The 25308-nt window shown below is 38.2% G+C and overlaps 2 protein-coding genes across 2 annotated transcripts; both read left to right on the top strand.

Moving 5' to 3' along the window:
* Window positions 1–552: 552 nt before the first annotated feature.
* LOC131946856 (solute carrier family 28 member 3) lies at window positions 553–16058 on the top strand. Its single transcript, XM_059307833.1, has 14 exons — window positions 553–613; window positions 1321–1395; window positions 2547–2738; window positions 4457–4698; window positions 5224–5368; window positions 8087–8326; window positions 9136–9297; window positions 9700–9825; window positions 10288–10418; window positions 11742–11910; window positions 12911–13032; window positions 13574–13715; window positions 15352–15532; window positions 15887–16058. Exons 1-14 carry the CDS (start codon window positions 605–607, stop codon window positions 15937–15939), a joined length of 1989 nt encoding a protein of 662 aa, XP_059163816.1. The 5' UTR covers window positions 553–604; the 3' UTR covers window positions 15940–16058.
* A 5366-nt stretch (window positions 16059–21424) lies between these two features.
* Window positions 21425–25282, top strand: LOC131946852 (uncharacterized; the record flags this gene model as incomplete). The annotated part of the gene is made up of 3 exons (XM_059307823.1): window positions 21425–21569; window positions 22422–22598; window positions 25156–25282. Coding segments are annotated over exons 1-3 (418 nt in total), but the record flags the coding sequence as incomplete, so codon positions are not given.
* Between the last annotated feature and the right edge of the window lie 26 nt (window positions 25283–25308).

The following is a 25308-nucleotide window of genomic DNA, read 5'->3' as shown; positions in this document are numbered from 1 at the left end:
CAACAACAATCATTGTGTATTTAGTGTAGTTCAAAACCTAGTTCTGCCATTTATTGAATAAGGGGTCATCCATAAATGACGTCACACTCCTAGGGGGAGGGGGGGGGGGGTCCGTAACTTTGTGACGATGTGTGATGAGGGGTTCAGATGTTGCGACGTCACATTTTTGCATTTAAAAAAAAGCAATGTTAGAAAACGAATTTTAGACGTTATTTCGCGTTTTAGATTACTGTTTTAATAAATTGTAATAGTTTACACAAGATTTTGGAAAAATATCACGATGTTTTAAAAAAATTCAACTGCAATTTTGAGGGGGGTTGTAGGTTGAGGTGTGACGTCATTTTAGGGGGGGGGGTCTGGCTTTTTGTGACGACGTGTGACGGAGGGGAGGGGGGAGGTAAAAATCGTCAAAAAAAGCGTGACGTCATTTATGGATGACCCCTAAATATCGATCGATTTACAAAAATTACATCTCACATGTGCGCGTTGTGCGGGAATTTCCTTTTTTATTTACATTCAGTGCAGAAATGTACAGATGTTTTGTTTAGAAGAACGACATTGGTAAAAGAAGTGTTTTTTTTCTAGCATCGGATATTTTTCTATCATGGAGGAGGTAAATCATCATCAACTGGAATAATTTATAAGTAAAAAATCAATTAAATGACCAAGATGTACATGAAAATCTTTATCTTTATATTTCTTTATTTTCCAAGGACCATTTTGTTTCCAGCTATAGATCTACTCTAGAATCTAGATCTAGATCTAGATTCTAGATCTTGACGTCTAGTCGACTTGATCTGGTTTTTTCTATCTAGATCTAGATCTAGTTCTATAATCTGAATCTATATTCTGTGGTATAAGCTGAAAACTCGGAAATTCTAGATTTAGAATCTAGCTAGTCCTAAACAGTAGACCCAATATTCGACCAGGCATAATTTATCCATATATCACTCCATATAACACTCCATATAACACTCCATGTAACACTCCATATAACACTCCATATAACACTCCATATAACGATCCATATATCACTCGATATAATACTCTATATATCACTCCATATAACACTCCATATAACACTCCATATAACACTCCATATAACGATCCATATATCACTCGATATAATACTCTATATATCACTCCATATAACACTCCATATAACACTCCATATAACACTCCATATAACGATCCATATATCACTTCATATAATACTCCATATATCACTCCATATAACACTCCATATAACACTCCATATAACACTCCATATAACACTCCATATACGAGAAAGTTTTTAAAAAAGTTTGACTCAACTCCTAGCCTAAAGAAGAAACGATACCGGAGGTAAAATTGCTCTTACAAGATGCAGCAAGCAACACGGAGTTTGTTTGGGTCGTGAGTATATCTTTTTTTTTCTACAACTGTGATCTGTGTCCGCTTATCTCACTCTAAACGTGGGTACTTCTGCATATCTCTCTACCTCCTTACTTCTCTACCTCTTTATCTCTGCATGTCAATCTCTAGCTATTGCAAATCTCAATCCCGTCAACATTTAATCCCTACTTCATTTTATCCCTACTTCATTTAATCCCTACTTCATTTAATCCCTACCCACTGTCTTCTCAACACATTCCTGTTTTTATGAATCTTTACATTTTTTTCCCAAGTGAATTTCTCCCTAGTTTACCATCACAATCTCAATTACATTCCCAACCTCGATATATTACCTTCTTGACGTCCTATCCCAATCATAACTACCTATTCCTAATCCCAAATCCTTTCCTAATTCCCCATCTCAATACCAACTTAACTCCCTAATTTCATACCTAAATCCAGATTTCATAACGATAATCTCTATCTAATCTCCATCCCTACTAAATTTCAAATTTCAATCCTTTTCTAACTCCCGAAACCCATCTTCACTCCCTTTCCCTATCATCCCTACCTAACTCCCCACCTAAATACATTCCATTATTCTCTACCTAATTCCCCACCTCAATACATTTTCTTATGCCCTTTCATCCCCACCTAACTCCACACCTCAACACATTCCCTTATTCCCTATCAAATATACCGAACACCCCACCTCAATACATTACCTTATTCCTTATCATCCCTACCTAACTCCCCACCTCAATACATTCCCTTTTCCCAACCTCAACTCATTCCCCAATTTCGATTCATCCCTACCTAACTATACACCTCAATACATTCCCTTATTCCCTATCAACTATACCCAACCTCAATATATTCCCTTATTCCTTTATTTCCCTAGCAAACTTATTCGATACCATCGATACCCAAACCACACCACAATAATTCCCTTATTCCCTAGCATCCCTACCTAACTCCCAACCTCAATACATTACCTTAATCCCTACCTAATTTCCAACCTCATTACATTCCCTTATTCCATACCTAATTCACAACCTCAATACATTTCCCAATTTCCTTTCATCCCTAGCAAACTCCTCACCTCAATACATTCCCTTATTCCTATCATCCCTACCTAACTCCCTACAACTATCCCTACCCTATTCCCCTAGGACACCGAGTCCCAAAAGGAACACCCTGCTGTCGACGAGCCGCAATCTAGTTTTTCCCTGGCCCCGGGCGTTAAACTGGATAAGGACATCGTCTTCGAGAAGAAGCCAGTAGACCCTGGCCAAGTTAACATAGTGGCCCGCGGAATATTGGCCATTCAGCAAGTCACCACCAACATTTTTGCGGCGAATCAGGTCTGGCCAATGTGTGTTGATACGCTAAGAGTTAACTCATTTTTTAGATTTTTTGTTGTTGTGACACTTTTGTAGCTCAGAGGCGTAGCGACCCTTCCCGGCGCCCAGGGACAAACTTTCAATTCGGCGCCCCCCCCCCCCCCGGACAAACTTTCAATTTGGCACCCCCCTCCTTATATTTTTTATATTTATAATGCAAAACTGCGGCTAAAATGAGCTTTTAATTTTTTTTTCAACCCATTCTGGCGCCCCTAGGGTCGGCGCCGGGGACATATGTACACCCCCGCCCCCCCCCCCCCCCCCCCTCGCTACGCCTCTGTTGTAGCTTTAGGAAGCAGTTTAAGAAGTGAGCTGATATTTATTCGTGGATTTGAAGATTATATGAAGATTTCCTGACCATTCTTTGACCTTCAGGTCAAATATTCAACTTTTCATCAATTAGCAAGTTCAGATTTTGACGACAAATGTGTATTTAAAAGGTCAGATTTTGACGACCAATGTGTACTTAAAAGGTCAGATTTTGACGACCAATGTGTACTTAAAAGATCATATTTTGACCACCAATGTGTACTTAAAAGATCAGATTTTGTCGACAAATGTGTACTTAAAATGTCAGATTTTGACCACCAATGTGTACTTAAAAGGTCAGATTTTGACGACCAATGTGTACTTAAAAGATCATATTTTGACCACCAATTTGTACTTAAAAGATCAGATTTTTGACCACCAATGTGTACCTAATAGGTCAAATTCAGACCTTCGATGCTAAAAGCGTAGTGGTACCAACGAAATGCAATACGTACACACACAACAAATTCTTAAAGTATTAGCCCCAGGGGTGGAGGAATAAAGGGGGGGGGTGGGGTGGTTAGTCAAAATTAAAGACTCGGCAAGTGTAGCTACAGTAAATTGCTACGATGATATGATGGGTGATAAGCACTAGGATTAATTATAAGCTGGCAAAGAACTATTTGCAGCACTACTTTTCTTGCACCTCATTTTTTTCTGGTAGTGCCGACACATTTTTTGTTGTAATGACGACACACGTTTTTTTTGTAATGACGACACAAATTTGTAGTAATGACGACACAAATTTGTTGTAATGACGACACAAATTTGTTGTAATGACGACACACGTTTGTTGTAATGACGACACGAGTTTGTTATAATGACGACACAAGTTTGTTGTAATGACGACACGAGTTTGTTATAATGACGACACACGGTGATTGTAATGACGACACACGTTTGTTGTAATGACGACACAAGTTTGTTGTAATGACGACACAAATTTGTTGTAATGACGACACACGTTTGTTGTAATGACGACACGAGTTTGTTATAATGACGACACACGGTGATTGTAATGACGACACAAGTTTGTTGTAATGACGACACAAGTTTGTTGTAATGACGACACAAATTTGTTGTAATGACGACACACGTTTGTTGTAATGACGACACGAGTTTGTTATAATGACGACACACGGTGATTGTAATGACGACACACGTTTGTTGTAATGACGACACAAATTTGTTGTAATGATGACACAAATCTGTTGTAATGACGACACAAATTTGTTGTAATGACGACACAAGTTTGTTGTAAATACGACACAAGTTGATTGTAATGACAACACAAATTTGTTGTAATGACGACACAAATTTGTTGTACATACGACACAAACCACGCTTCTAACCAATGCTCCTATCACCAGAGAAACCATGGGCTTGTTACAACCATGGTCTTTCTATGCGGATACTTCATCTATTTCGGCTTCGCCATGAACTTCAGATTCGGAGATGAAGGTTCCATCCGTCTATTAGTGTGTACTATCATAGGCATATTGATGATGATCTACACCCACTTTGGAGCGCTGTTTTTAAAACCTCTGACCACCCAAATGCATGAGATCAGGTACAATGAGGACAAGGCGGCGCAGAGGAAAAAAATTAAATGGTAAGATAAGAATTGGTCAGTGGTGGACCGGCTCGCTGGTCTACCGGCAAAATCCCAGAGGGCTCCTCGCAAAACATTACGGTGGGCCCACACTAGCGGTGCCATGGGTTAGTGTTTTGATAGTTTTTAAAACACTATTCCAAGACTGACCTGATGGTGACACTATTCCAAGACTGACCTGATGGTGACACTATTCCAAGACTGACCTGATTTGTGACACTATTCCAAGACTGCCCTGATGGTGACACTATTCCAAGACTGACCCGATGGTGACACTATTGCAAGACTGACCTGATGGTGACACTATTCCAAGACTGACCTGATGTTGACACTATTCTAAGACTGACCTGATGGTGACACTATTCCAAGACTGACCCGATGGTGACACTATTGCAAGACTGACCTGATGGTGACACTATTCTAAGACTGACCTCACTGCCCTGATGGTGACTCTATTCCAAGACTAACCTGATCTGATGGTGACACCATTCCAAGACTGCCCTGATGGTTACTACCTTCCCACAGGGCATTGTACATCGTCAGCACGGTTGTCACTGTTACCCTCATCATAGTGTTGGTAGCGCTCAAAAGCCCGAGAAATCTCCTGTCCCTAGGGGGCCTGGCGATGTTTGTGATTCTGGGTTTCCTGACGTCCTACAGCCCTGCGTTGGTGAGCCGTCCGTTCAGTTCAATGTAGATATGGTTTGTCTTTCACATATTTATATGTAGATATGGGTTGTCTTTCACATATTTATATGTAGATATGGGTTGTCTTTCACATATTTATATGTAGATATGGTTTGTCTTTCACATATTTATATGTAGATATGGGTTGTCTTTCACATATTTATATGTAGATATGGGTTGTCTTTCACATATTTATATGTAGATATGGGTTGTCTTTCACATATTTATATGTAGATATGGGTTGTCTTTCACATATTTATATGTAGATATGGGTTGTCTTTCACATATTTATATGTAGATATGGGTTGTCTTTCACATATTTATATGTAGATATGGGTTGTCTTTCACATATTTATATGTAGATATGGGTTGTCTTTCACATATTTATATGTAGATATGGGTTGTCTTTCACATATTTATATGTAGATATGGGTTTTCTTTCACATATTTATATGTAGATATGGGTTGTCTTTCACATATTTATATGTAGATATGGTTTGTCTTTCACATATTTATATGTAGATATGGGTTGTCTTTCACATATTTATATGTAGATATGGGTTTTCTTTCACATATTTATATGTAGATATGGGTTGTCTTTCACATATTTATATGTAGATATGGGTTGTCTTTCACATATTTATATGTAGATATGGGTTGTCTTTCACATATTTATATAAAGATATGGGTTGTCTTTCACATATTTATATGTAGACATGGGTTGTCTTTCACATATAAACATGTAGATATATGTTGTCTTTCAAATATTTACGGGTAGATATGGGTTGTCTTTCACATATTTACGTGTCGATGTGGGTTGTCTTTCACATATTTACATGTAGACATGGTTTGTCTTTCACATATTTACGTGTAGACATGGTTTGTCTTTCACATATTTACGTGTAGATATGGTTTGTTTTTCACATATTTATATGTAGACATAGTTAGTCTTTTACATATTTACGTGTAGACATAGTTTGTCCTTCACATATTTACGTGTAGATATGGTTTGTCTTTCACATATTTACATGTAGACATGGTTTGTCTTTCACATATTTACATGTAGATATGGTTTGTCTTTCACATATTTACATGTAGATATGGTTTGTCTTTATAATATTTACATGCAAACATGTGGTTGTCTTACAAATATTTACATGTAGTCATGGGGTTGTCTTTCAAATATTTACGTGTAGATATGGTTGTCTTTCAAATTTTTACCTGTAGATATTGGTTGTCATTCAAATTTTCACCTGTAGATATTGGTTGTCTTTCAAATTTTTACCTGTTTTTCAACAGCCAATTTTACACCCAAACACTGTGTTTATTGTCGTTTTGTGTGAAAGCATCTTGGGTAGCAGGTAGTAATATAAAATTATAAGAACAGATCCAAAATTCTTCTGAGGAATATATCTATGCATTACTGCTAATGTATCTATGTATTACTGCTAATGTATATGTGTATTACTGCTAATGTATCTATGTATTACTGCTAATGTATCTATGTATTACTGCTAATGTATCTAAGTATTACTGCTAATGTATCTAAGTATTACTACTAATGTATAGGTGTATTACTGCTAATGGATATGTGTATTACTGCTAATGTATATGTGTGCTATTGCTAAAATAAATATTTTAAACTCCAGTTTACAAAATTTTTGTTTAAAAAAATAAAATTACGACTTAAAGATAACTAACAAGTAGAAAATATAGTGTAAACGACAGCACGTATAATAGGTTTGTTGGTGTGTCTAACAAAAATACGAAGTGTAAATGATGTTTGTGGTTTTAAATCAGTATTATATACTGGGTTGGTGTAAATGATGTTTGTGATGTCAAATTCTGTAATGTCAAATTCTGTATCATAGACTGGATTGGTGTAAATGATGTTTGTGATGTAAACTTCTGTATCATAGACTGGATTGGTGTAAATGATGTTTGTGATGTAAACTTCTGTATCATAGACTGGATTGGTGTAAATGATGTTTGTGATGTAAACTTCTGTATCATAGACTGGATTGGTGTAAATCAGGCGGTCTCCAAACTACGACCCGCGGGCCGGGCGCGGCCCGTGAGGTCCACTCATCCGGCCCGCGGAGATATTTTTGTCCGCGGAAAAAAAAGTTTGTTGGTGGTGGCTGAGGAAAAGTTCAAAACAAACTGAAAATGTAGCATTTGGTGCACATACCATTGAAGTAAATGTGGCCAGTTGCCCAGCAAATGACCTCCTTAAAGACAAGTTCAAATAAGGGCGGGTGGGTTTTATAAGTATTTTCCCAAACGAAGACTTTCCTAATATTAAAACTTGTACATCATAGTACCTTTCAAATTTTGGAACAACATACAAACTTTATCAAGTGAGAAACAATTTGAGAACAAACTTGGACCTCGAGTGTGTTGTCGTTCACCGATAGTGTTTCTGGCAGACATTTTTCTCGGGGGCGTGTGTGTGTGTGTGGAGGGGGGGGGGGTTGCTCCGCCATTCCGATGAGATACCTGGAAGAAGCTCTGGTCCCCCAACTTATATTTGATAGTTAATGCGGCCCTCGGGCTGAAAATTTTGAAGACCCCTGGTGTAAATTATGATGTTTCTTAAGTCTGTTTTACTCGGTTGTTTAAGAGATGACTGTTTTATTCAGAAACCCGTCCCAATTGTAATTAAAACCTTTTTGAAAATCCCCACCTCTTTTCCCTTTAGATCAACTGGCACCCGATTTACTGGGGCTTCACCGTACAGTTCTACTTCGCCGTGTTAATCCTCAAGACCAAGGTGGGTTACAACATCTTTCTATGGCTGGGGGATCGGGTCACAGAGTTCCTCGCCCACAGCGATGCCGGCGCCAAGTTTGTCTTCGGGGACTACGGGAAGATTGTGCCGTTTGTTGGGGAGCCGATTGAGTTTTTAGACTCTTTTAGGATTCATTTATTCGCATTCACCGTAAGTGTAATTATCTCATATTCTGATAAGTATAAATACTGTTATAAATCACACCATAAGATTGGTTTTACCTGTAAAGTCGAGCTACTGTTGAGGGTCTATCTTAGAACATGTAACAATCGTGACACGGCAATACCGGCTCATGAGTTGGACTCCCATTAGCCAGACCGGCTTCTAGAACTCCAGTTAACTGGCTATGGGGGCTGGAACAATCTCACGAAGATATCGGTTTGAAACACTACATGTTGGTCGCGCTTCATCCGTAGGTTCTCACCTGGCTTAACTTCCCCACCCACCAGGTTCTCACCTGGCTTAACTTCCCCACCCACCAGGTTCTCACCTGGCTTAACTTCCCCACCCACCAGGTTCTCACCTGGCTTAACTTCCCCACCCACCAGGTTCTCACCTGGCTTAACTTCCCCACCCACCAGGTTCTCACCTGGCTTAACTTCCCCACCCACCAGGTTCTCACCTGGCTTAACTTCCCCACCCACCAGGTTCTCACCTGGCTTAACTTCCCCATCCACCAGGTACGGGACCCCGTGTCCTACCACCTGGTAAGAAAATGTATCTAAACGTCAGAGTAACATAACTGTAGAAACAATGCTTGATCATAGACACAGAAAAAATGAGACATATCTGCAGTGTGCTAAGTCCGTTTCTTGTTTTAGATTATGCCCGTGATCACGTTCTTTAGCACCGTGATCTCTGTGATGTGCTAAGTTTGTTTCTTGTTCCAGATTATGCCCGTGATCACGTTCTTTAGCACCGTGATCTCTGTGATGTGCTAAGTTTGTTTCTTGTTCCAGATTATGCCCGTGATCACGTTCTTTAGCACCGTGATATCTGTGCTCTACTATCTGGGTGTCATGCAGAAAATCGTCCTGGTCATTGGACGATTCCTGGCTTTCTGTCTGGGTACCACCCCAGCCGAGTCCTTGAATGCTGCCGGGAATATTTTCGTCTCAATGGTAAGAACTAGTGGCTGTAGCTGTGCTGTGGTTAGTTGTTGTTGCTGTGAGGTGTTAGGTTAGTAAAAGTGGTTGTTGCAGTCTGAATGAAGATATTTTGTGTGAGATTTTTTTATCCGAGATATTATTTCTGAGATATTTAGCAGATATTTTGTTCTGAGATAATTAACAGAGATGTTGGCTCTGAGATATTTTGTAACCTTTTTGAAGAAGTGGAATTTTAAATATGAATAATATTTATAAAAGAAATTTTTAAAGATATTTTTTAAAGATATTTTTAAAAAAAACATTTTTGCTTGTCTTTACACCCTTATATTTTAAACTTATTCGTACAGTTATATGTATCTTTTAAAACCTCACTATCCTATTTTTAACTCAAATATTATGGGATGTTCACCTCAGACTGAGTCTCCCCTGATGATCCGTCCCTACATTGGTACCATGACAAGTTCTGAGCTGCACGCCGTCATGGTTGGAGGATTCGCTACAATCGCTGGGAGTGTTCTGGGGGCGTACATAGGATTTGGGGTAACTAAAGAGTCTAACATCCAACAATAATATCTACTTTGTCCAACATCCAACAAGAAACTTTACTTAGTCCAACATCCAACAACAACCTTGACTTTGTCGAACATCCAACAACAACCTTGACTTTGACCAACATCCAACAACAACCTTGACTTTGTCCAACATCCAACAACAACCTTGACTTTGACCAACATCCAACAACAACCTTGACTTTGTCCAACATCCAACAAGAATCTTTACTTTGTCCAACATTTAACAAGAACCTTTACTTTGTCCAACATCCAACAACAACCTAGACTTTGTCCAACATCCAACAAAAACCTTTACTTTGTCCAACATCCAACAACAACCTTGACTTTGTCCAACATCCAACAAGAATCTTGACTTTGTCCAACATCCAACAACAATCTTGACTTTGTCCAACATCCAACAACAACCTTGACTTTGTCCATCATCCAACAGGTTGACGCTGACCATCTGTTGTCAGCCTCCGTCATGTCAGCACCTGCCGCCCTAGCCATATCAAAGCTGACCTACCCTGAAATCGAAATCCCTATAGTCACAGACGCAGATTATTTAAAATTAGAAGGATCGTGAGTAGATTTAGAATATATTTGACATATCCTTAGCCTAAATCTGTTTATTTACATGTAGCTGTACTTTTACTTAGATCGTTATATGTAAATGTATTTGTGACTGTTTATTTAGATCGTTATATTAACCTGTACTTGAGACCAGGGGCGTAGCGAGGGGGGGGGCGGGGGGTGCGGACCGCACCGGGTGACACCATTTAGGGGGGTGACACCAAGGCAAAAAATAGCAAAATATATAGAGAAAAACTCGAGGGGGGGGGGGTGCAAATCGAAAGTTTGAGGGGGGGGGTGCAAATCGAAAACTCGAGGGGGGGGTGCAAATCGAAAACTCGAGGGGGGGGTGCAAATCGAAAATTTGAAAGTTTGTCCCTGGGAAGGGTCTCTATGCCTCTGGGGGGGTCTGGGGGGGTGACACCATTAAGTGCCGCACCGGGTGACACCCGACCTCGCTACGCCACTGCTTGAGACTGTTTATTTACATGTAGCTGTACTTTTATTTAGATCGTTATATGTAAATGTACTTGTGGCTGTTTATTTAGATCGTTATATTTACCTGTACTTTTGACTATTTATTTACATGTACCTGTACTTTTATTTAGATCGTTATACTTACCTGTACTTGAGACTGTTTATTTACATGTACCTGTACTTTTACTTAGATTGTTATACTAACCTGTACTTCTGACTATTTATTTACATATACCTGTACATCCACTTGCATATTTACCAACACATGCACTTGGGACTATACCTTTGCCTACCTATACCTGTATATTTATTTTTTGTAACTGTTTCTGCGACTGTATATTTACCTGTACCTATATATTTACATGTACCTGTGCCTATACCTCTTCCTGTACACTAACGCATAGGTTTACGTGTAGGTTTAGGCTTACGTGTAGGTTTAGGTTTACGTGTAGGTTTAGGTTTACGTGAAGGTGTATCCTTATACTTGCAACTGTATCTTTACCTGTACATGTACTTGGAAGTTTACTTGTACATGTACTTGTAAATGTATATTTGTGAGTTATTTTACTTATCAGTTTTTATTTCAGACATTTTACTCTAAAAGAGGGAGGGACATTTGAAACTTCAATGGTGAGGTGGGGGGGGGGGGGGAAGCGGACATTCATTAAACTATATATTTTAAATATAATTTGTATATTTAAAATATTTCCGGGAGGAGGGGGGGGGGTGGTCAAGAAATGAATGAAAGAAACAACTACTTGTACTTGCACCAGCACCTATGTTTATGTTTATATCTATCCCAGTACGTATAGATGTACAGATATTCTGTATAAAATAACTTTATAATTGTTAAAGCAAAGAGTCAAATGTGATCGAAGCAGCGTGTTCTGGTGCCATTATGTCCACTGGAATCATCGCCTGCGTCATGGTCAATGTCATGGCCTTCTTGTCATTGCTCAACTTTGTCAACGCCACCCTCAACTGGCTGGGGACACGTGTGGGCGTGGCCAATCTGTCATTCGAGGTACCAATGTTGTGTGTTTACGTAAAGTTACCAATGTTGTGTGTTTACCTAAAGCTACCAATGTTGTGTGTTTACGTAAAGTTACCAATGTTGTGTGTTTGCGTAAAGTTACCAATGTTGTGTGTTTACCTAAAGTTACCAATGTTGTGTGTTTACCTAAAGCTACCAATGTTGTGTGTTTACGTAAAGTTACCAATGTTGTGTGTTTAACTAAAGTTACCAATGTTGTGTGTTTACGTAAAGTTACCAATGTTGTGTGTTTACGTAAAGTTACCAATGTTGTGTGTTTACCTAAAGTTACCAATGTTGTGTGTTTGCGTAAAGTTACCAATGTTGTGTGTTTACGTAAAGTTACCAATGTTGTGTGTTTACGTAAAGTTACCAATGTTGTGTGTTTACGTAAAGTTACCAATGTTGTGTGTTTACGTAAAGTTACCAATGTTGTGTGTTTGCGTAAAGTTACCAATGTTGTGTGTTTACCTAAAGTTACCAATGCTGTTTGTTTACCTAAAGTTACCAATGTTGTGTGTTTACCTAAAGTTACCAATGTTGTGTGTTTACGTAAAGTTACCAATGTTGTGTGTTTCGGTAAAGTTACCAATGTTGTGTGTTTACCTAAAGTTACCAATGCTGTTTGTTACCTAAAGTTACCAATGCTGTTTGTTTAACTAAAGTGTTTGCTAATCTAATATTCGAGGTACCTATGCTGTTAGTTATCCTAAGGTGTCATGTTGAGATTGTGTTCTATAGATATACACAGTGTTTACCTATGTAATGACACTTCTAATCTAATAAAAAAAACGTCTTTCCATTGTAATGAAAACATCCATCAATGTAATGAAAACATCCATCAATGTAATGAAAATATCTACCAATGTAATGGCAATGTTTATGTCTAGAACACAACGAGTTACCAACGTAAGAACAATGTTTACGAAAGTAATGACAATGTTTACTAACAAAAAAGTTTACCAAAGCCAATGTTGACCACTATCTCCAGCTTCTTTGCTCCTACGTAATGTTCCCCGTGGCCCTGTTTATGGGTACCGAGCTCCAGGACTGCATGCAGGTCGCGGAGCTGGTTGGCATCAAAACATTCACCAACGAGTTCATCGCCTTTCAGTAAGATATCCTCAAAACGTCAAAGAAAAATAGACTAGACGTGCTTACACCACACGTCAGACAAAACTAGACGTGCTTACACCACACGTCAGACAAAACTAGACGTGCTTACACCACACGAAACAGAAAACTAGACGTGCTTACACCACACGTCACAGAAAACTAGACATGCTTACACCACACGTCAAAGAAAACTAGACATGCTTACACCACACGAAACAGAAAACTAGACGTGCTTACACCACACGTCACAGAAAACTAGACGTGCTTACACCACACGTCACAGAAAACTAGACGTGCTTACACCACACGAAACAGAAAACTAGACGTGCTTACACCACACGTCACAGAAAACTAGACATGCTTACACCACACGAAACAGAAAACTAGACGTGCTTACACCACACGTCAGACAAAACTAGACGTACTTACACAATATGTCACAGAAAACTAAACTAGATACCCAAATTATAGCTACCGAAGAGTTAAGTACAATCCCCCCCCCCCACCACTAAAAATTGACTTGGTTTATTCCTTACAGAAAACTCGCAGTCTACATTGGGAACCGAGAGACGTATATTGACCATATCAAGCATTATCCCGACGATCCTGTCGTTGTGGTAGGGCGCGACTATTATCTCGGTGGTCTCAACGGCACTCGGATAGATGGCGGTTTTATCTCTGTAAGTCTGGGGGAATGGGTTTAATACATCAACGGCACTCGGATAGAAGGTGGCTTTATCTCTGTAAGTCTTGGGGAATGGGTCTAACTAATGCTTCAACGGCACTCGGATAGAAGGTGGCTTTATCTCTGTAAGTCTGGGGGAATGGGTCTAACTAATGCTTCAACGGCACTCGGATAGATGGCGGCTTTATTTCTGTAAGTCTTGGGGAATGGGTCTAACTAATGCTTCAACGGCACTCGGATAGAAGGTGGCTTTATCTCTGTAAGTCTTGGGGAATGGGTCTAACTAATGCGTCAACGGCACTCGGATAGAAGGCGGCTTTATCTCTGTAAGTCTTGGGGAATGGGTCAAACTAATGCTTCAACGGCATAGAAGGTGGTTTTATTTCTGTACGTCTTGGGGAATGGGTCTAACTAATGCTTCAACGGCAATCGGATAGAAGGCGGCTTTATTTCTGTAAGTCTGGCGGCGGGTACTTTATTAGGTGGGAGATGACTGACTTCTTTCGGGTGCCAAGTATGGACACTAGAGTTAACGCAGTAATTTAAAGCTGACTCAAGTCAGTTCATTGGGCTGACTCCGCTCTCATTTAGTCATGTTTTGTGTCCGTAATCCTTAACAGGACATATCATCTAAACAGGACATATCCCTTTAAATAGGACATATCACCTAAATAGGACATATCATCTAAACAGGACATATCGCCTAAATAGGACGTATCCTTTAAACAGGACATATCCCTTTAAATAGGACATATCACCTAAATAGGACATATCGCCTATATAGGACATCTCACCTAAATAGTATATATAAGATTCTTTGGTCTTTTGCCTAACCTTTTATGCTATTTTTAGGCTGGTGAGATTAGTCTAATCATTACTTCTTCATTACCTTATCCCTTTTGCAGTACGAAAGTAACATCCCTTTTTACTTGACGGACGGAAGTAACTTTACGTTATTTAGCGGTAAATTTAAATAAAATAGGACAAGGAAACTAGTTGAATATGATTTTAAAAAATGGAAGAAAGTTATGAATAATTTTGAACAGTACATCTAGTTTTCGGTTTAGGACTAATGCGACGCGGGATAGCCGTGTTAGCCGTGAAATAAGCTCTACCGATGTTTTCAAAATGGTCCCATGACAAATAATCTCGGGATAAATTACCTCAGACACATATACCAGACTAAATATATCACGGACAATTGATAACAGGACAAAATATCTTAGGACAAATAATCTCAGGACAAATGATCTCAAAGACAAATAATCTCACGGACAAATGATCTTAGGATATATCTGGATATATTATATTAGAATACATTTTCTCAAAAAAAATATCTCCCACAAGATATCTCAGACAAAAACACCTCCGACAAAACACTTTCGACAAAACACCTCCGACAAAACCCCTCCGACAAAACACTTTCGACAAAACACCTTCGACAAAACACTTTCGACAAAACACCTTCGACAAAACACCTCCGACAAAACACCTTCGACGAAACACCTCCGGCAAAACACCTCCGACAAAATACATCCGACAAAACATCTACCACAAAATACATCCGACAAAACACCTCCGACAAAACACCTTCGACAAAACACCTCTGACAAAAGATCAAACCATTCCAGCACCGTTCTGAGACCATCGCTACCTACGCCCTGTGTGGGTTCTCCAACGTCGGCTCCATGGGGATCCTCCTGGGAAGTCTGTCGGCCATGGCACCCGCTCGCAAGGCAACGATGTCGAGACTGATCTTCAGGGCCATGGTGGCTGGGAACGTCGCTTGTTTCGTCACCGCCTGTATTGCTGGTCAGTTGGGCCTTATCACTGCTGATGTAGCTTAGGAGACTAATTAGACCAGTCACACACTAATTAAAAAAATATCAGTCGAATTCTTCTCTGAGACATAACGATTCATAGACCAGGTGAAGTAGAGTTCGCATGTTTGAGATTGTAAGACAGGTACCCACCTGAGCTGGGTTGACTCAGGGACGAGCTATAGTCACGGGTCCAGGCGGAGATCCGAACTTGTGACCTTCGGGGAAGCAGTCGAGCGCTCTTCGTCTCGACCACGCCGGCAACAATTATATAATTAAAATCAATGCAAAAAAAAAAATAATAGATCATCATAAATTTGTTATTAATCGTTCATCTTTATTTCAGGTTTGGTTTTCGATCAAGAGGACGATAAAATACTGAACAGAGGCCGTCGTTGAAGTTCTATTTTTGGATAATTTAAACAATTTAACTAAAGTCTCTTCTAGTGTTCAATCCTCCTAGTGTATATGTGTGAATTGTTTTTGTTGAAACTTTTTAAAGAAAACAAAAAGCGTTCATAAAAGTCTGATGTTTTAAAACTAACTAAAGTGTTGTTTTTTTTTGTTGTTGTTGTTTTTTAAAACAATGTGTAGATGGTTTTAATTTATAAGCACGTCATGACAAAAATTAAGTCCAGTCTAATTTGGTAGCTTTAATTACAGTGTGCTACTTGCATTAATTTAGTCGTTTCTCTAATTACAGTGAGTGTTTCAGGCATTAATTACGTCAAGGTGTATTTAGTAGCTCAAATGAAAGTGATTTAGAGTTTATATTGATTGTTACCTCTGATACTTTAAGCTGTTTTGTATCTTTATAACTAGAATGGAAAACTCGGGTAGATGAGGCTCGTTAGCTGGGGACAGCAACTCTTCGAGGAGAGACAACTCCGAAATCAAACAACTGCTGCCTTGTAGTTTGTTCTTGGTTGGACAAAGGCTATGGAAGCCAATCCAAAAAGAAAAGCAGGCTGAAATTGGAGTCAATGGAAGCACATAACCAGTTGACACGTAATACTTTATTGTGTTGGAGGGAATCCCTTTAGAATTAAAAACGAAGAAGAAGAAGATTGGAAAAGACATCTTTATAAATCTCTCTGTCCTGGTCTAATATAGTATTTATGTCACGTATATATCAACCAATAATTCTTTATTATAAACTTTGCTTCGTCTCAAAGTAAAGTTGATAAAATTGATTCGCTGAGTTATTTAGCAATCAAAATATTTAGCGTACAAAATATTTAGCGATCGAAATATTTAGCGATCAAAATATTTAGCGTACAAAATATTTAGCGTTCAAAATATTTAGCGATCGTAATATTAATCTCTGCTCTAAATTTTTATATAGATTTATGTCATTAAAAATCGCTGTCAAGTTCAGAGAAATAAAAAGAAATTATGTATTTTGAGCATACATTTAGCAGACACTTTTGATAACACTTAATTTTTTTGTTTTCTTATTGTTTTTATTTTTTAAATTAAGATTTTTGTGTTAAAAATGTTTAAAAAACAACTCACAAATTGATAATTTAATATTTTAAAAACCACTGTTATCAAATCAGAGAACTCACGATTTTTTTCCAAAGGATATTTTAACCTGAAGCTTCTCTTTTGTAAGACAATCGTTGATTGGCTATTTTAGCACTTAGCAGGCCATTCGTTCATCAGTTTTACAAAAACCTTTCCACTAAAGATTTAAATACATTTATATCTTTGGAACATAGAATGACCTAGTTACGCCATATTTGTTTCCACTTTCTATGTTGAAACGAGAACATGAATTGAGCTTTAAGTTTTTTCTAAAAATAAAACGGGAGTGATCTCCCCTAAACTTTCTCGAATATTCTTATATGAAACAACAGGGGATGGCGACTCGGGATACAGACATGATTTTTAATCCATTTTAAGTACTTAAACTTTTTGAAATAGAATAAAATCTAGCAGAAAAAAGAATTGTACACCAAGTGAGCGCCAAATAAAATGTGCATAATAGTGCGGAATATTATTAGCACTTTATAAATTCACATGCGTTTTTTTGAGAAATCGGAAATAGCAAAAATTACTACTTCCGGTCAACGGGAACTACTCAAAATTTTGCAGAAGGCAGAGAATTAGATCTTTTACTTACACGTGAAATTTCATTTATCTATCTGAAATAGTACTCAAGTTATAGGCTTTTAAAAAATTCCCTTTCCGGTTATCGGAAATCGCTCAAAAGTTGTTACGGATCTACAATTTTGATATAATACTTATATATGAAATTTCATCAACCTAGCTGTAACGGTACTCAAGTTATCGTGTTTACACACACACACACACACGCACGCACGCACGCACACCCACACACACACACACACAAACGGACAAGATTGCAAAACTATGTTTTTCCTACTCAGGTAGGTGTAAAACGTCAAGATTTGCAAAAATCTCGATCTTTTTTTTTTGCACGATTACAATACTTTCTCTATACTTCGTATATACGAGAAAGTAAAAATGCATACCAAAAATTATGAAAACAAATACGTCAAACGTTTAGAAAAGTCATTAAAAAATCACACAATTAAGTTTTCACGAGCCGGCCCGCGGCATAACATACGCCGCTATTTAGTTGTTTCTAATTTTCAATAATTCATAATTTGTGAATTCGACAGTACCAACGCTGACACTGAAAATATTTCTTTAAAACACTATAAGTAGCTCGTTAAGGACCATAACCCCCCCCCCCCTTCCTTCCCCCCCCCCTCCCCCCCCCCCCCCTACGTTTAAAATCGTTGGCTCTGCTTGTAAACATTTAGAGTGAACACAGCTCACTAAAACCATGTATGGGTGGGGAGGTAGGGAGAGCGTTTGCAGCTTGTTTTCTAACGGCTCGAAGAAGAGAATTATATATATAGATAATCACATCTGTTTTCATAACACCATTAACATAAAATAGTTTAATGAGCCTAGATCTGTGGTTCTTAACCTGTGTTCGACCAAACCCCACGGGGTTTCGGTGAGTCAGTCTCAGGGTTCGGTCAAGACACACACCCAACTCATTAGATACACAATCAGATTTTATCAATGCGGAAGATGGAACTATTTAGAAGGGTTCGGTGAATGTGCTTATGAAACTGATGGGGTTCGGTGAATGTACATATGAAACTGAAGGGGTTCGGTGAATGTACATATGAAACTGAAGGGGTTCGGTGAATGTGCTCATGAAACTGATGGGGTTCGGTGAATGTACATATGAAACTGAAGGGGTTCGGTGAATGTGCTTATGAAACTGAAGGGGTTCGGTGAATGTGCTTATGAAACTGAAGGGGTTCGGTGAATGTGCTCATGAAACTGATGGGGTTCGGTACCTCCAAAGAGGTTAAGAGCCCATAGACATTTCTGCCAATGGTTACCGTTTACAGTATAAACAACATTAGCCAACATTTTATACCGCGTAGAGTAAGTAGCTTCTGATAAATTTCAGTAAACGAAAACGAGAGTAAAAGATATTTTTTGCATACACTATATAAACAAGTTGTAATTCATAAATTCTCTTTAAAAAAAACAACAAATTTTAACATTTTTAAGGCTTCTATTTTAATATTTGGAAATGTAAAAGAAAAGTTTTCTTCCATTTAAATTAAAGGGACGGAGTGGTCTAGCGGTAGAGAGCTGGACAGCTAACCCGTAAGTCTCAAGTTCGAATCCGGGTTCAAGTCGGCATACCGTCCCTGAGTCCACCCAACTCTGATGGGTACCTAACTCACGTTAGGGAAAGTAAAGGCGGCTGGGCATAGTGCTGACCACACTATCTCTTCATATGCCGAGGTCACAGAAACAAGTGAACTCTACCTCACTTGCCCTATATAGACCGTCAGGGTTGAAAAGGGAACTTTTTACTTTTAAATAATAATAAAAGTATTCCACTGGATTAATCTATTTGGTGCAATTTTTGCATAGGAAAATTGCGCACCATATGACTAGTCCGTTCACCAATCACACACTTGAGTGCTGGTAAAAAAAAATAAGGTAAATAAACAAAAAGTGTATCCACAAGATAATTTTTGTCAACATGGACGACAATAAATCTGAGGTTAGTAAAGAAAACAAAACCTAAACTATCCTAGACTGTCTTGTTATTTAAGGCAAGGCAAATCGAGTTATGAGCGTCTTGCAGTCTTTTTACGAAACGTAGTTGATCTAGATCTAGGAACTGTAATTAATTAAATCTAGTGATTATAGAACACTGAAACAGAAGGCTTTAGATTGGATAATTTAGTCAACTTCTTACCTAACTAAATCTATTCTATACAGGCTTTACATTGGATAATTCAGTTAACTTCTTACCTCACTAGATCTATTCTATACAGGCTTTACATTGGATAATTCAGTCAACTTTTTATCTCACTAGATCTATTCTATACAGGCTTTACATTGGATAATTCAGTCAACTTTTTATCTCACTAGATCTATTCTATACAGGCTTTACATTGGATAATTCAGTCAACTTTTTACCTCACTAGATCTATTCTATACAGGCTTTACATTGGATAATTCAGTCAACTTTTTATCTCACTAGATCTATTCTATACAGGCTTTACATTGGATAATTCAGTCAACTTTTTATCTCACTAGATCTATTCTATACAGGCTTTACATTGGATAATTCAGTCAACTTTTTGTCTCACTAGATCTATTCTATACAGTAACGCTGTTTTGATCATTGTCATGTTTAGATCTTGATCCGTATCCCACCTTGATCCGTATCCCACCTTGATCCGTATCCCACCTTGATCCGTATCCCACCTTGATCCGTATCCCACCTTGATCCGTATCCCACCTTGATCCGTATCCCACCTTGATCCGTATCCCACCTTGATCCGTATCCCACCTTGATCCGTATCCCAACTTGATCCGTATCCCACCTTGATCCGTATCCCACCTTGATCCGTATCCCACCTTGATCCGTATCCCACCTTGATCCGTATCCCACCTTGATCCGTATCCCAACTTGATCTGTATCCCAACTTGATCCGTATCCCAACTTGATCCGTATCACTCCTACTGGGGCTAGAGAGAGGGAGTGTCACGATTTGGGTCAGATATATTGTTTTGAGTAAAGTAAGCTCTTCGCATAGCGAAACTATAGACCCTAATAAGTCTTGCATCGGGATACGACCCGGACAGGAATACGACCCGGGCCTGAATACACCCCATTCAGGATTATGTCCGGTCCAAATGTTATCCTTTATGACAATAGATTTTTCTTGCACCAAATTTAACTCCACCATAAAATCCGACTACATATATTATGTTAACAAATGCAAGTTTAAAACACAACATTAGAAGCACAAAAATCAGCTATTACGTTATCTCCTCTAGGTTAAAACCACAACCACCATATAATATACTAATACACTGAGGTTAAAACCACAACCCTCATATAATATACTAATACACTGAGGTTAAAACCACAACTAGCATATAATATACTAATACACTGAGGTTTAAAAACACAATCTTCATATAATATACTAATACACTGAGGTTAAAAACACAACTAGCATATAATATACTAATATACTGAGGTTAAAACCACAACCAGCATATAATATACTAATACACTGAGGTTAAAAACACAACCTTCATATAATATACTAATACACTGAGGTTAAAACCACAACCAGCATATAATATACTAATACACTGAGGTTAAAACCACAACCAGCATATAATTTACTAATACACTGAGGTTAAAACCAAACCACAACCAGCATATAATATACACAGAGGTTAAAACACAACAAACACAACGTATATAAACACAACAATCAAATATTATGTTAACAGGTTAAGGCGTAGCTAGCACAAAGACAGAAAGCAAATCTACTCAAAGCCACCACGTAGCTAACTCAAAGCCACCAAGCGTAGCTAGCTCAATGGCACCAAGCATAGCTACCACAATGACAGCATTGGACCCCAAGGCACCATCAGTGGTCAGCGGGAGTCTAGGACCAGAAGATGAAGACGCTAAAGCTGAGCCGTCTGCTCAAGTAAGTACTACACTAGTGAGTAAATAATCACTCTTTCTTCCAGACTTTTTTCTCCGGGGGGGGGGGGGGGCACTTGAAATTTTCGGTGGGGGGGGGGGGGGGGGGGCGGTAGACTTTCTTCGGGGGGGGGGGGCGGACACTGTTAAAAGTATATATTTTCTATATAAATTATATAAATTTCATTTCATTGGGGGGGGGGGGGGGCGGTAGAAATTCTGGAAGAAACTCTGTAAATAATAGGGCATGCAAGAGGGGTTGTCCATGGAGATGGGGGGGGGGGGGGAGGGAGATGTCGGTGAATTGATGCAACCTAAATTGATGCAACCGTAGAAATAACTTAAATAATTACCATGCTTTAGCTCTTACTTTCAAGGTATGAAAGAACCGCCATAGTTATTTTAAAACAACGTCTATTTATCATTAACATAGAGCTAGGCTGCAAAGTCTCGAGTTCGAATCCGAGTTCAAGTCACTAGAATGTCCTTGAGTCCACCTAGCTCCAATTGGTACATAACTCACGTTGGGGAAAGCTAACCACATTATACCTTTATATGCCCGAAACATTAACTCTACTTCATCTGTTCTATGTGTCTTGGGCACGAACGGGGAAAGATAAGATGATGATGATTTATCATTTTAAACTTATATCTCTTTATTTAAGTATTCTTCAGAATGAACTTGTCTTGCTTTCTCCAAGTTTAAACTAGCAGATATAGCCCATTTTGGTCTAGATTTTAATATTATTGTCTAAATGAGAAGGGGGCACCCCCTACACCCCCCCCCCCCCCACCCTAAAAAAAAGACAGACGCAAATCTGTCGTTATAAACTTGTATTACCCACATCATCATCAGGAGAATGAACAAGAAGCTGTTCCCCACCGAAGCCCCGCCCATCACAAGTGTTTCAGACGCTGCCTCTCGCGTTCTCCCCTAAAAAGGCCGGTAAAGGACCCGAAGAAGAAAACCGGTCTATCTAAGGGCTTCTCCTCGGCAAGGAAATGCGTATCGGACATGATCAAAGAGAATAGGGTGAGTACTTAAAAATAACACCTGGCATGCTCAGCGCAATGTGAAGTCGCTTGATTTGAGTCAAGTGACCTTAAGTGCTGACCTGTCGGTGATCGATATAGCTGACGTAGGTCAAGAAGTTTGGACATCATTAATAAATGTAGAGCCTTGGTCTTTTACATTACCTCCCTCCAATCATCCTCCAATTTACAGTTTATAATTGCCTGTTGCCATATACCACTCGGTTTAAGTTATATATATATATATATATATATATATATATATATATATATATATATTATATATATATATATATATATATACATATATAAATAAATAAATAAATATATATATATATATATATATATATATATATATATATATATATATATATATATATATATATATATATATATATATATATATAGGCCTATATTATACTTATGCTTATCTGAAATTCATGCTCCCTAACCCTAACCCAATCCCGAACTCAAAAACTATACTTATCCTTAACCTTATCCCTATCACAAACCATATATGAAACCTTATCCCAAACCTTATCCAGAACCCTATACCAAACATGTGCCAAGGTCTATCTCATTGACCTTTCCCTAACTAATCCTTATTTTTTCTCTATCCTAATGACCGGGGTAATTACCAGTAGACCCTGTCTTACTGCCCCCCCCCCCCTTTTTTTTTGGGGGGGGGGGGCGGGGGTAAATACAGTAGGTAAATGACAGTGGGGGTTATATCCTACTGCAAGTTTTTGTATGGGGGGGGGGGGGGGGTTATGTCAAAGTGGTTAATGATATGTTATAATTGCTACACAGTTGGAAGCATTATGCCTTTGCATTTTTTTAACACTTAACGAATTTGTTTGGTGTATAAAAATTATCTGATATCAGTGTCGTAAGTGTTACAATTCCGTTTTGTTGTAAAAATTGTGAAAATCTGGTTCCAAATGGTTCCAAATGTGTATTGCCAGAAAGCATATTTTTCAACCAAAATTGAATATTTTATAACATCTGTGTAATAAATACAAAAATTACTTCCGGTTTTATTGAGGCTGGAAATAGTCAAAGAAATAAAATACTTAAAAAAAAAACTTTTTAAAAAACCACGTTTTTTCTGTGGACTAAAAAGTAGAAAATAAATTTTCATACATTTGATGACAAAAAACGTGGGTACGTTCACCCATCAAATTTCCCGACCCATCTGCCCGACCCACGTTTTTTGTCATCAAATCTATGAAAATTTATTTTCTACTTTTTAGTCCACAAGAAAAACGTGGTTTTTTAAAAAGTTTTTTTTTAAGTATTTTATTTTCTCCTTTTTAGTCCGTTGCTACACATGAAAAACGTGTTTTTTAAAAAGTTTTTTATATAGTTTATTTTCTACTTTATCTAATCACTTGATTAAGTATGACTTGACTAAGTGTTTTTAAATACACGGACTAAAAAAATCTTGAGCGACCGATACGCTTTAAACAGAGAAAGGGTGTAATTTTACGTTGCTGGCGTGGAGATCTACTCACGAATCACGTGATCAAATCTCCCATAAACAAACAAATAAACGCGAAGCTGAGTTAAGGAAAACGTGTTTATGTGTATTTTAGCATGCCCAGCGTACCAACCGTGTCACCGTTAACAATGTGTTACCGTGTCCGTTCTCCTTTATAGTCCGTTGCTACACATAAAAAAACGTGGTTTTTTTAAAAGTTTTTTTTAAGTATTTTATTTTCTCCTTTTTAGTCCGTTGCTACACATGAAAAACGTGGTTTTTAAAAAAGTGTTTATAAATACACGGACTAAAAATCTTGAGCGACCAGGATTCGAACCTGGGTTGTCGCGGCCAAAACGCGAAGTACTAACCACTATACGATCACGGCCAGGGCGCTCACATCGATTGGGGCCGAAGTAACTGTGTCAATAGGCCTCCAGTCTTGTCGGTATCTTTAGAAATCATGTCCTCAATTTTATGGTCCTTGGGGCGTAATTAAATTAAGCTAATTACGGTCACTAATTGCTAGTTTTTATGATTGCATCTGAAATTGTTAGGCGAAAGTAGCATGCATGCCAAATTTCAGGTCTCTAGAGCAATCAGAAGTGGGCTAATTTTTCGATGTCAATTTTAACAACAAACATCCAAACAACCAAACAAACAAACGCGAAGCTGAGTTAAGAAAAACGTGTTAAATAAATAACTACTTGTAATAATAGTAATGTTGCAAACACTTTTGTTTTTTAATTTGGATTAGTAGAGTCAGGGTGTTTTGGTGATAGGGGATGTTATATTATTTTATATACATACAATACTACGCTATAAACCATAGATCAATATTGTGTATTTTTATCGTGGAAAACAATTATTCTGACTTTTATTGTTTTACTCTCCCTAGCCATTCCGGTTGACTTCAAGGAGAGGTCGAGGGGCAGTTTTTGAAAATACTTGAATTGATAAAAATAATTCTAAACGGCTTTCAATTTAGTTTGTTGGTGCATTGTGTCTATGTCTATGTGCACTATGTATGAAGATTTTCATTTATGTATTCTCCTGTGTATTCTGATTCTCGTTTTAGAAAATTAAATACGGACCTGGTTTGACCGCAGCCCCCAGCCATTCTACGATCTTCACCATGGATATAGGGTCAAAGGTGGACGAAGAGATTACGTTCACGCAGAAAGAGGCAAAGCTAGAGGAAAAAAGTAGTTTTCTTGTGGGCGTAGTTAGT

The sequence above is a fragment of the Physella acuta genome, unplaced genomic scaffold (assembly GCF_028476545.2).
Source record: "Physella acuta isolate Inbredline_101_S28 unplaced genomic scaffold, ASM2847654v3 ptg000573l, whole genome shotgun sequence".
Classification (NCBI taxonomy): Eukaryota; Metazoa; Mollusca; class Gastropoda; family Physidae; genus Physella; species Physella acuta.
Note: the sequence above shows the minus strand (reverse complement) of the source record. Positions and strands in the feature narration are given on the sequence as shown.

Coding starts and splice junctions, on each gene's coding strand:
- LOC131946856 (XM_059307833.1), top strand. Junction 5,369..8,086: donor CGTCCTACAGCCCTGCGTTG/GTGAGCCGTCCG, acceptor TTTTCCCTTTAG/ATCAACTGGCACCCGATTTA. Junction 8,327..9,135: donor TTCATTTATTCGCATTCACC/GTAAGTGTAATT, acceptor TTCTTGTTCCAG/ATTATGCCCGTGATCACGTT.